At 50.8% G+C, this 12,766-nt stretch overlaps 1 protein-coding gene across 4 annotated transcripts in view; it reads left to right on the top strand.

Annotated features, from left to right (window-relative positions):
- Positions 1 to 9,777, top strand: part of KSR1 (kinase suppressor of ras 1) — a 168,647-nt gene extending 158,870 nt beyond the window's left edge. For 3 of the 4 annotated variants that reach the window (XM_055102274.2, XM_063598705.1, XM_063598704.1), the window contains 2 exons: positions 636 to 769; positions 6,653 to 9,777. In XM_055102274.2, the coding sequence (XP_054958249.1) occupies positions 636 to 769; positions 6,653 to 6,731 (213 nt within the window). In that variant the 3' untranslated portion in view covers positions 6,732 to 9,777. Of the gene's footprint in view, positions 1 to 635; positions 770 to 4,531; positions 4,613 to 6,652 lie in introns of all 4 variants that reach the window. The other variant, XM_055102273.2, reaches the window with a different exon arrangement.
- Positions 9,778 to 12,766: the final 2,989 nt, after the last annotated feature.

Genomic DNA, 12,766 nt, shown 5'->3' with positions numbered 1-12,766 from the left:
TGCCTGGTCGTATGTGCAAGAAATAGGCCTTTCCTCACAGGCAGCTCTGAATCAGAAGGCTGCAGGGCCGTGCTGGTACACATGTGGATCCTGAGAGTAGGCAGCAAAATGCCACAGCAAGAAGGGCTTTGCTCTGGGGGCAATCGGGACAGCTGTTCTGCTGACTCTTAGCTGCTGCCCGTATATCGAGTCTTCTTGTCACTCCAGCCGCCATTCTAGTAATGCTGAGGCTCCCTCGTCCACTGCAGCCCCGCCTTGCGCATATTCCAAGCATCTTGCATTTCACCTGTGAACATTGTACCTTGCACTTTGCATCTTCAAAAAACCAACAGCCCCATTTCTGATCTCTTTCCCATTGCTGGCGTGTTCATCATGGTTACTCTTATTTTGGGGTGAGCATGGATCTAAGAAGGAAGGAGGTGAGGTAATCTCGTGCATTCCATGTTGAACCAGAAGCATGAGTGGTTCTCTGAAACCCAGTTACTTCTCACCCCTTCATGTCGGCAGGGTGTTCAGGGGGCCGCCAGTTAGAGGGCACTTGAGAACATTGAAGGGACCCTTTGTGGAGCACCCCTACTGTGTGCCCCCTCCCTCCCAGCCAGCTCACACACCACTAATGGCAGCTCCATTTGCAGGAGATCCTGTCGGCCTGCTGGGCTTTCGACCTGCAGGAGAGACCCAGCTTCAGCCTGCTGATGGACATGCTGGAGAAACTTCCCAAGCTGAACCGGCGGCTCTCCCACCCTGGACACTTCTGGAAGTCAGCTGAGTAAGTGCCTCTTCCATGAGCCAGACTGCCAGCCAGGCCCTCGCAGCCTCACCTGGGGTCTTAGAGGGCACCTTCTGATCTTTCTGCCCAAGACTTTGTTTTTTGGGGTTTTTTTTGAGACAGAGTCTCGCTCTTGTCATCCGGGCTGGAGTGCAGTGGCACGATCTCAGCTCACTGCAGCCTCCGCCTCCTGGGTTCAAGCAATTCTCCTGCCTCAGCCTCCCGAGTAGCTGGGACTGTAGGCACCTGCCACCACACTTGGCTAATTATTGTATTTTTAGTAGAGACGGGGTTTCATCATATTCGCCAGGCTGGTCTTGAACTCCTGACCTCAAGTGATCCTCCTGCCTCAGCCTCCCAAAGTGCTGGGATTACGGGCATGAGTCACCATGCCTGGCCTCTGCCCAGGAGTTTGATCTGAGGAATACACACAGTAGGTCACCCAGAGGTGACTAGTCCCCTTGCCCAAGTGATACCAGGATTTCGTTTACCACATTTATTTTGGAGACTCCCTTTGACAGGTGAGCACCTCCAGTTTGCAGCTATGAAATACTACATCATCACTATTAGCAGACCAGCACTGATGCCAGGCCAGGCCAGGACTAGAAGGCTCTGCTGAGGGAGGGGCAAGATGGGGCCAGTTAGATAGAAATCAGAGTGATGTGGTATTATAAGCTTCACTGAAATAAGCAGAGTCAATATTGCTTACAATGGCACCCACCGAAACACAAGAAGCCAGCCACCTCTTATGGGGACCACAGTCACTTGGGTTTAGAAGCTCTCTCCCTCCTGGTTTAACACACAGCCCTTTGCACCCCTTGGTGCGGGGGTGATGTCCACCAGGTCACAGGCCACTGTCGTCTCTCCTGCATTCTATCTCATTCCCTTTTTCCTTTGTCTTCTGGCTGCCTCTGCTAGAACACTCAGAAGAGACCTCTGCCCTGTCACGAATGCTCTGTGAGAACCTGGGAAGTTTGTTCTGGGCCTCAGTTTCCACAGCATTAAAAAGTCTCTGGGCTAGGGGTTGGGCCAGGTCTAGGGCAGGTAAACTGGCTGTAAGGGGCCAGGTGAATATTGGAGGCATTGCAGGCCAAGAGGGCAACTCAAGTCCTCACTCTGGGGCTGACTTCGGCAGTGTGCCGAGCACCATCTCTGTCACAGCATCTCAGCTCTGCCGTCGCAACACGGGAGCAGCCACGGACAGCATAAACCAGGGAGCTGGCTGCGTGCCAGTAAGACTTAATGCTGGAAATTGGGATTTCACATGTCATGAAATAGTCTTCTTTTGGTATTTTTGCCCCCAACCATGTAGAAAGTGAATCGCTTCATCTCACCCAGGAGTCCAGCCTGTAGGTCAAGTATGGCCTGCCACCTGTGTCTGTACAATCTGCAAACTAAGAATAGTTTTACCTTTCTGAAAAACTTTTTCAAAAAAATTTTTGTATACATAGAGATGAGGTCTCACTATGTTGCCCAGGCTGGTTGCAAACTCCTGAGCTCAAGTGATGCTCTTGCCTCGGCCTCCCAAAGTGCTAGGATTACAGGCGTGAGCCACTGCGCCCGGCCAGTTATAAACTTTAAGGAAAAGGACACTTTCTGAAAGTGAAATCTCCCACAGAGTCCCGCTCTATAAAACCCATAAAGTGGAGCTGCTCTTGATGAGAGTGAGGGGAAGAGCCTTTCTGCCACCCGCTGCCAAGAAAGCCCCTAAGGCCCCCGTCCCTGTGTATGTGTGTCACTGAGTGCCTGGAGAAGCTGCATCCCCAACTCCCATACCTGGCGCCAGGTGTGGTGATGGCAGCATTCCTTATCCTAGGAAGGGTCAGGTAATAAATATTTTGGGCTTGCAGGTGGCACAGTCTCTGTTACATGTTCTTTGTTACTGTTTTTTAACCCTTTAAAGTAGTCAGAACCTTTCTTAGTGTGTGGCCAGATTCGGCTTACACATTGTTTTCTGGGCTGTATCTTTTTTTTTTTTTTTTTAAAGGCAGAGTCTTGTTCTGTCACTCAGGCTGGAGTGCAGTGGCACGATCTCAGCTCACTGTAACCTCCACCTCCCGGGTTCAAGCGATTCTCCTGCCTCAGCCTTCTGAGTAGCTGGGACTACAGGTGCACGCTACCACACCCGGCTAATTTTTGTATTTTTAGTAGAGATGGGGTTTCACCATATTGGTCAGGCTGGTCTCGAACTCCTGACCTCAGGTGATCACCCACCTCAGCCTCCCAAAGTGCTGGGATTACAGTCATGAGCCACTGCACCCAGCCTCCAGGCCTTGTCTTTTATTTTTTTGTTTTTTCTGAGACAGAGTCTCGCTCTGTCACCCAGGCTGGAGTACAGTGGTGCAATCTCGACTCACTGCAACCTCCGCCTCCCGGGTTCAAGCGATTCTCATGCCTCAGCCTCCCAAGTTGCAGGGATTATAGGTGCCTGCCACCACACCTGGCTAATTTTTGTGTTTTTTTGGTAGAGATGGGGTTTCATCATGTTGGCCAGGGTGGTCTCAAACTCCAAACGCCTTGGCCTCCCACAGTGCTGGGATTACAGGCATGAGCCACCGCGCCCGGCCTTCGGGCCCTGTCTTGATAAAGAACCAAAGTGGGCCCCAAGCTGCAGTTGAGGAGAAACTCAGCATGAGTTTTCTCTCCTGCAGAAGTCACTAAAGAAATGCTTGGTTCTTCACTGATTCAGGCCAGGTAGAGGGATGGTCTGGAGGAACGACAGTGTGGGGTTAGGGAATACCATGTCTCATGCAATACTGGGTTCACTATTTTGCTCTTAGGATGGGTCAGAGTCCAGTACAACTGTGGGGTAATGGATCGTAGCCATAGAGGTATACATTTTAGGCAGCCATTGCTGCACACCTGCCGCCTGCCTGCACACCTGCCGCATTGCTACACAGATGGCTGAGGCCAGGGCTCCACCAGCAAGGAGATTGCAGTGTCCTAAAGACAAACAGACACACTGTAATGAAACCTGCACACATCAGGACTCTTTCTTGTCACCTTTGTATTCCTGGCTCCTAGTACAGTCCCAGGAACATTATAGTTGGGCACTAAATATTTAATGTGCATGAATGAATGTGAGCAAAGGGTGATACCATGCCAAGTGCTGTGATAAAGCCCAGATGGGGGCCTCTGCATCCACCTGGGGGACAGGAGGAAGAGTCTCTGGAAGAAGGTCGTCAGGGCTGGGTTTTGAGCCAGAACTATCCCAGCAGAGACCAGGAGCATGGGGCTCTTAGCAGTTCAAGGAGGGTGATGTGAGGCAGCGAGGCCAAGCTCTAATCAGACCGTGGGCAACTTGCTTAACAAGCTGGGCCCTGGTTTTCTCCGTGACGAAAGAAAAGGCTCCACTAGGTGGACACTGGCATTCAGAACATCATTCCAGATTCCCCAAAAACCATATAGTCCCACCTTCTCATTTCACAGGCAGGAAACTGAGTCACAGATGGGGCTGTTCCCTGCCCAGCCCCTTCGAGGAAAGCATGCGGGCTTTCCTTTCCTGAATGAGTCTGTGTCAAAGCTTCCTGTTCACAGTGTTTACTTTCTACACGCTTGCCCCCTAATTCTCACTTTCTCTTTTCTTTCCATTGATCTTGTCACTTTTTTATTTTCGGGGGGTGGCGGATGTGCTGTTCTGTCACCTCCCACTTTCCCATCACCTGATTCCTCCACCTGTCCACACGTGCCTGACTCCATCACATGCCGGGGCCGGACTGCGCTCTTCCCACACCTGGTGGAATGGTCGCTGGGCACTCCCAGTCGCTGGAGGAGCCGCTACTATGGAAAAGGACGCTACGGCCACCCTGACTTTAAGAGCTCCTGTCCGGTTCTGGAGGAATAGTGTGTTCCTGTTGCTTCCTTTGCTGGCTGCCTGTCTCTGGTTTTCCTGACACAAGCCCCGCTTCCTTTCTGTCGCCGCTTCCCAGCTTCTCCCATCTTTGTGTCATTTATTCTCGCAAACCAAAGTGAGGTTTCTGCAGCTGAAATGGCTACCAGCAAGGGTCACACAGGCTTGCATTTTTCGCTGGGTGAGAGAAGAGCCACAGCATGTGGCGGGGCCTTTGTCCACACCATGAGTGAATGGGTGGCTTGTCCCTGGGTCGGAGAAAATTCTGGTCATTGATTTGAGCCCCCAGGATCCCAGTCCCCCTGGCCAGAGCTCAAGAGAAGAGAATCCAGTTAAGCAGAAATACTCTTGGAAGTAGATTTTACTCGTCAAGGGCTAAGGAGCTGTGGGCATGTTCCATCCTCTTTATAAACGTGCTGCAACTGTGCCCTGCGGGAGCTTAGAGAGGGTTCTTTGTGCCCAGGCTCCCTTCTGAGCATGCAGTGCAGCCAAGCCTGGGGGATGGAGTCCAGGATGGCCCTTTCTCTCTGGAAGAGAAAGGGAGTCCCCTGCCCAGCTGCTCTGGCCAGACCTCTAGCTCCCGACAGGCTCTGCATTGGGGCTATGATTCTGACGCTGTTCTTTGCTTTCTTCTCTTTCCCTCTGTAGGTTGTAGGCCTGGCTGCCTTGCATGCACCAGGGGCTTTCTTCCTCCTAATCAACAACTCAGCACCGTGACTTCTGCTAAAATGCAAAATGAGATGCGGGCACTAACCCAGGGGATGCCACCTCTGCTGCTCCAGTCGTCTCTCTCGAGGCTACTTCTTTTGCTTTGTTTTAAAAACTGGCCCTCTGCCCTCTCCACGTGGCCTGCATATGCCCAAGTAACTGCTCTCAGAGGATCCCACTAACTGAGCTCCCTCCAAGGCGGTCTGGGCAGCTTCTAACTACCTTCCTGGACATGACTGATTGCTCCCGTGTTCTTCTGAGGGCTGGTCTTGTTTTTGTTTGGGTGGCTCTGTCTCACTGCTAACACCTTAGTGAGATGCCTTCCACCCTCCTGAGCACACCAGCCTCCCACTGGGTGTGTGCCTAGTGCGGGGCGGGCGGAGGTTGGGAGGGTGTTGGCTTGGCTTTTAACCTGTGGGGATTTTGTCCAACAAGGAGTGGAATGATTTCAGAGCTGCCCTGAGGCTGGCACCCTGGTCACAGGAACCCTCTGCGCTGGCTCCTGTCTCAGTCCCCTCTGTAGAGTTAGATCAGAAGACACAGAAAGTTCTGTGGCCATGAAAGATACCAGCTTGGAAGGGTTGTGTCTTCAGTGGCACCCTCAGAAAAATTGTCTTAAAGCAAAGAGGTACCTGGCTCCAGACAATTTTTCTGATGAAAACAAAGTCTCTGCCCCGTCTCCACCCTGCCACCCTGGCAAAGTTACTTCCTTTACAGCTGCCCAGTGTACCATAGACCAGACCCCAGGTCAGCATTTGTCAAGAGCATGGCTGCTGAGTCCCCTGTGGCAGTCACTGCACTGTTTACTAAATGCAGGTTTCTGTTCTCCCTCCGCAGCAAGACCTGCTGAACCCAGATCTCTGGAATGGGGCCCTAGGAATTTGCATTTCAACCTGCTTCCCAGGTGGCCCTGATGCACCCCAGTATTAGAGTTTATTGCTAAAAGGAACATGCCCTGTCACTCCTGGTATCCTGGGAGTCATGTTTCTCTTCTCTCTCAGTTCTACTTGGAGCAAGAGCTTTCCTGGGCTGCAAATGAGAAAACAATTCCGAGGAACCCACAGCAGTACTGAGCATGCTGGGAGCTTGGGACTTGGAGATGAATGAGCTACCGTTGGTGCTCCAAGTAGGACTACTTGGAGTGTAGCTAAGGCCTTGGACGCAGTATGACCAGGGGCAGCTCTGCCAGGGCTGTTGGCCAATCAATCATTTTCATTTCTTGTTGGAGGCCAGGTCCTCTGCTAAACTCATTTCCTAGCTAGTGTTACCCTAATTCTGATGAAGATCAATGGGGCTATAATTCTTGTTTTTGTTCCTCTTTGCAGCATTAACAGCAGCAAAGTTGTACCCCGGTTTGAAAGGTTTGGCTTGGGCGTCCTGGAGTCCAGTAATCCAAAGATGTAGCCAGCCATATGGTTTTTCGCTGCTGATCTCTTTCTTTTTAAAATGTGTTTCTGAAACATCCAAACAACCACCACGACAAAAAAACACTGCCTGCCCACCGCTGCAAACCAGGAGCACGCGTCCTAGATTCAGACTGTTGGCCATAAACCCCACTCGGGAGATGGAGCTGCACCTGCTATTTCTTAAAATGACACCACCAACAACCAAACCTGTCATGACAGACAGCAAATGTTTACACGTTTATTTCTCCTGAGTGAACCTGATGTTTTACAATAGGTAATAATAAAAACAGTCTGTGCAGATGCACTGGCACTGACGGCCAGGATGGCGGAAATGGCCGTCCCCTCTGAGGACCTTGTAGGCGGTGAGGGACCCATGCTGGGCCAGAAGGAAGACAAACATGGTGATTGCAGCTGTTCTTGGGGTAGGGCGGGGAGCCCAGAAGGTCTGATCTGGCCTCTGCTTTTTGGCCCAAGACTCCATCAGGGAAATCTATCTAGGGCTCTCCCCTTGTCCTTTCAAAGGGATACTGCCCCTTCCTCGTCTTGCAGAGGAAACCCTGGCTAGGAACTGAGCTAGTCTATGGAGTCTGGAATTCCTGGAGAGCTTGGGTTCACCTTCTCACCCCTGTAATCCAGGCTGCTCCTGCTGGAAAAGTAGAAACAGAATCCAAAAAAGGTCTGGACTCACCCAGTGGTTCCCAGCCAGGGTTTCTGCTGCAAGGTGAGGAAACATCCATGGCTTGTACAGATGTGAGTCTTTGATGAAGCCCCCAGGCAGGCACCAAGGTGATGGGACTCAGGGCCTTGGCTTTTAGATACATCCCAGTCCCTCACTGACATCTGACCATGAGGGCTGGATGGGTGGGAACAAGGAGGAGGAGTAGATGGCAAAGGTACCTGAGCCCACTTCCCAGCCACAGGGTGACCCTGGCACTGTAAAAACCCTTTGTCAGTCATGCCAGAAGGTTCTAGAACTGCCCACCTCTTCCATTTCAGTCCTGCTGAAACCCCTTAGCCTATTTCCGACTCCTCTGTCCATGCTCTGAGTTCAGCTGGGCGGTGTGTGGGCTATCACCCCTTTCATTTAGACCTACCTAGCTGGCCCCCATCTGCAGAGCCTTCCTTAGCACCATTAGGCCTTCTACTTGTGTCCATTTGAAGCAGGAGGGGCTGGATTTGGAAAAGTCTTTGAAGTGAGAGCACCATGCTTGTCTTCGTTAGAAACTCTTAACTGCAGAAAAAAGTTCCAGATGGCAAGGGAGCCCTTAAGTGGAGATTAGGTTGCATTAGACTCCAAAACCAGAAAGGAAAAAGGGTGATGGGAGTGGAGACGTGATTGGATTCAGGCCCAGAACCTGTGACCATGCTCTGAGCTCAGACTTGGGGAGGGAGGGGTGTGGCTCCCACCCCTTCCAGTTAAGACCTGCCTAGCAGAGCCCCAGTCTCCAGCCCCTTCCCTAGCACCAGAGTCTGGTCAAAATGCCACAGAAAATGAGCTGCTCTGCCAGCAAGCTGTGGAGCTGCCTCCTCTCCAGGCCTGGCATCCCTTGGTCAGCCCCTCCTGGGAGGGCACAGCCGTATTACAGTGCCAGTGTGCCTGGCCATCAGCATCTTCACCCTTCCCAGTCTGTGTGGGGAGGCTGTAAACCACGTGGATTCAGCTCCGTGTGGAGTTTCTGTGCTATGGTGGGACTGCTCATTTTGCCCCATCATCCCTTTGGCCTCCCACACACCTGCCCCTTCCCAGGGATCACGTGTGTCTCCAGCCTTTCACCTTTCTATTGCAATGGTGGCCTTTGTCCAGGCAAGAGCAGGCCTGATGGATGTACTGGTGAGCCCCACAGTTGGATGTCAGCTCAGCCGTCCAACTGGGAGGAACAGTAGGCTCAGTTCCTCCCTGACCCCTGACACCAGGCCGCAGTGGGCATGCACAGGCCCACAGAAAGTCAGTCTGGGTTTTGCTTTTCTTGTGAGCATCACAGTTAAAGAAGCGCTCATTGAGCAACTACAGTGCACTTGGTCTTCTGCAAGTGCTGGGCACCTAGAGATAGGAACAGTCATGGTCCCTGCTCTTAAGGAACTGATGACCTGGTGGGGCCCTGTTGTCTTCAAGGAACCCAGAAGCCACTGGGCCCCAAAGGTGGAACTGAAGGACTGGGGGCAGCTGGCTGTCAGCCTGCCACCTCTGCACTGCCTGCCTTTAAAGAACCCCACCCCACCCCATGATGGTCCCCTCTGTTCCCCTTGTATTTCAGTGACTGTGAATTGAGGTTAGGAAGGCACACCTGCCCTTCTGTGTGCTCTCTCCACACGAAGGATGACAGATACTGTGAATTCAGCCCTCACGGCCAACTGTGAAGGGGATGGAGAAGGCTGGGAGGGCTCGGGGAGAGCTCTTAGGGGCTGCGGAAGTCCCCACGGGGGTCTGAGAGTGGAGCCCAAGCTTTGGCCCTCCAGGCATCCCCAGTTTCCAGCCTCACCTCTGAAGCCCTGCTGCCTTTAACCACCAGAGCCGCAGCCCCCTGGGTTTCTGTCTAACTCGAAGTCTTGAATCCTAGCTAATTTGGGGTTGTGAGCAGTGTGTAGCAAAGTTGATCTCTCCATGTCACCAAAGCAAAACACCCTCTGTCATCCTACGGCATTTCCTCTTGAGGTCACAGAGAGGAATGGCAAGCCCTGGAAACCTGTGTTATTCTGTGTTGATTTGGTGTGGGGGGAGGGTGGAGACGTAAATGTCAAGCCAGTTGGAGTTTGTGCTATGCAGCAGTGTTAGCCAGGATCTCATCAGCGTGCAAACCTAGCATCTTCTGTGGCCACAAGCCACACACTTGCTTTTTTTGAATGTGATGTAAAATTTGTACAGTAAAGTTTTTATATTTTCTATCAACTACATTTGTCTTCCAGACATGCTATTAATTTAAATTAAAATGGTTAGTATTAACGAACATGCTGTATCGGGTTTTTTTGCCACTGGCAAGAACATGCCCTCTGTGCTAAGCCAGGCCTGGGTGTCTGGAGTTTGTGAATAAAGTTATACCAAGGTGTTCTGGGGCTTGTCTTTGCTTTGGTCAGTTCCAGCTGAGTCCTGGGGACCATTTGGATGGGTGGCATGGGAATGCATAGGTCTGGGGTGACTGAACCCCTGGTCTATAGATTAAGGAGCTCCTTCCAAAGAAAGAAGTTATGCCAGGACCTCAGTGGCAGGTGTTTCTAAACAGATGGAGGAATGGAGAAGGCACAGCGTCACTGGCCCACAATGCGCAGAGGAAGATCATCCAGGCCCCAGCAGCAACAAAGCCATGAGCAGGCCCAGCATCTCCTGAGCTGGAGATGCCTTAGCCTTATGGAAGCCTTGGAGGGATGAGGTGGTGTTCATCTGAATCCAATATCTAGGAGCCCCTCATTGCCAGTTATATATACAGATAGGTGGAGAAGAGGTACTTTCTAAACACCATCTCACTTTAATCCTCACAAGGCCATGAGGTAAGAATTGTGATGTTTCAGCTGAGGAAAATGAGAAACGGAGAGGTTAAGGTATTCACCCAAGATCACACAGCTGCAGGGTGGCCAATCCAGGACTCAGGCCACAGCTTTCACTCCAGAATCTCTCCAGAAGTCTAGGAATTTGCTGGTCAGACATTTACTGAGCACCTACTATGTTCATAAGACAGTGCTAGGTTGTGGAGCATTTTCCAGGATAGGCCACGTGGTAGGCCACACATTAAGTCTCAATAGATTTAAACATAACATACAAAGCATCTTCTCCAACCACAATAGGATGAAGTTAGGCAGCGGCACTAGATTCTCATAGGGGCACAAACCCTATTGTGAACTACACACGTGAAGGATCTAGGTTGTGCGCTCCTTAGGAGAATCTGAGTCTAATGCCTGATGATCTAAGGTGGAAAAGTTTCATCCTGAAATCATTGTATATCCCTCTCCATCCGTGAAAAATTGCCCTCCATGAAACTGGTCCCTGGTGCCAAAAAGTTTGGTGACTGCTGCCTTAAACTACTACTGGATTTACTGAGTGAGGCAAACCAAGTACTGTTTTGTCATAGTCTGTTTACAGGAGAGAGGTGCACTGTTAATTAGCCATTAGGAAGCAGTTAGAACCATATATCTGACTTTATGGAGGTAGAATACGCTCAAAGAGAATGTTCTCAGCGGGGGGGATGTGCATGCATGTTTTAATGATTAATGTGGTTCAGTATGGCTGTACCAATACAGTGAGGTTTCCAAAGGGAACTGGACAAGACGACCCAGGGCCCCCTGCATTGTACGACAGGACTCAGGTGTCTGCGGGCATCACTGACTGCCCTGCCGAGGCCCTCTGTGCTGGAGGTGTCACTGCAGATGGAAGGATTCCTTCTTGAGGAACTCTACTACTGGCGAAGGTGAACGGGTCTGGGCACAGGATCAGTGCAGTCCGGGAGTGACTCTAAAGGTGCTGGTGTGTGGGCACTACGTGCGGAGCTCAGCCCCAAGTCCTTTTCATGCATTAGCCCATTTAATCCCCACAGCATCTCTCTAAGGTTCACATTCATTTGCCTCATTTTATGGGTGAGGAAAGGAAGCTTGGAGAAATTAAGGAACTTATTGAAGATCACACAAGAATTAAATGACAGGGCCAAGATTCAAACGTGGGCTATTTGTACTATCTATAGAATTGTATGTCTGGCCCACATTTTGTTGACCACTCATCCATTGATGGACATGCATTGCTTTCACCTCTTGGCTTTTGTGAATGATGCTCCTACAAACATGGGTGTTCACATGTCTCTTTGAGTTCCTGTTTTTGGTTATTTGGGGGATATACCCAGAAGTGGAATTGCTGGATCATATAGTAATTCTATGTTGAGATTTTTGAGGAACAGCCATGCTGTTTTCACAGAGTTCCAGTTTACCCACAATCTAGCCAACAGTTGTTGTTTTCTGGATTTTTTTTTTTTTTTTTAATCACAGCCATCCTAATGAGTATGAGGTGGCAGACTCACATTTTGAAAAGATCCCTCAGTCTACAGGGCAGAGAACAGAGCCTCCAAGACAGGTCTGCGACTTTGAATACTAGAGCTCTGAGAAGAAACATTCACGAGGGCTGCTTCTCATCTCCTGAAGACCAGGGTTAACCACTGCGAATGGATTGTGGTGACTGAAGGGTGCCGGCACTGTGCCTCAAAGTGTCTCCCTACTGTGTTGATTGGTCTAAAAACACATCAGCCTTTGGGTATGACTGGGGCCCCTCCAGGCAGGGTGTGGAGCAGAGGACCCTCCTTTATGGGCTGGACTCAGTAGTGAGGCTGCTTACCTGTGACTCATCTCCAAGGCTCAAGGTGATGCTAAGGTGCTGATTTGCTAGAACTCTGAGCTGTGCCTGTGTCTCCTTGGGCTCTGGGAGATTTTTTCTTTTAGCAGTATTTTATGGAAATATTGTCTAGGTAGAGTAAAATGTACAGATCCTGGTTTTCTGTTTGAGTTTTGTTTTGAGACAGGGTCCTGCTCTGTCACTCAAGCTGGAGTGCAGCGGCACGATCATAGCTCACTGTGGCCTCAACCACCCAGGCTCAAGCAATCCTCCTGCCTCAGCCTTCCTGTAGCCAGGACTACAGGTGTGCACCACAATGCCCCACTAATTTTTTTGATTTTTAGTAGAGACAAGGTCTCGCCATGCTGCCCAGGCTGGTCTCGAACTCCTGGGCTCAAGCAATCCTCCCGCCTCAGCCTCCCAATGTGCTGAATTACAGGTGTCAGCCACTGCACCCAGCCTCAGCCTGTTGTTAATGGATGTAAATACCTGTGTGATCACCACCCAGAACCAGATCCAGAACATTTCCAGCCTCTCAAAGACTCCTTCCTGCCCCTCCCAGTCAGAGACCCCCAAGGGTGACGCCATTCTGGCCTGTTCAACTTGACTTGAACAACAGTTCGAGTCAAGTTTGGATCTGGCTACTTCTGCTCAGTTGCGAGGCCCATTGATGTTTCCTGTGGCCTAGCTCCTTTTTATTGCCAAGGGCTACTCTGTTGTATGAAAAC

This window comes from Pan paniscus, chromosome 19 (assembly GCF_029289425.2).
Source record: "Pan paniscus chromosome 19, NHGRI_mPanPan1-v2.0_pri, whole genome shotgun sequence".
NCBI lineage: Eukaryota > Metazoa > Chordata > Mammalia > Primates > Hominidae > Pan > Pan paniscus.
Note: the sequence above shows the minus strand (reverse complement) of the source record. Positions and strands in the feature narration are given on the sequence as shown.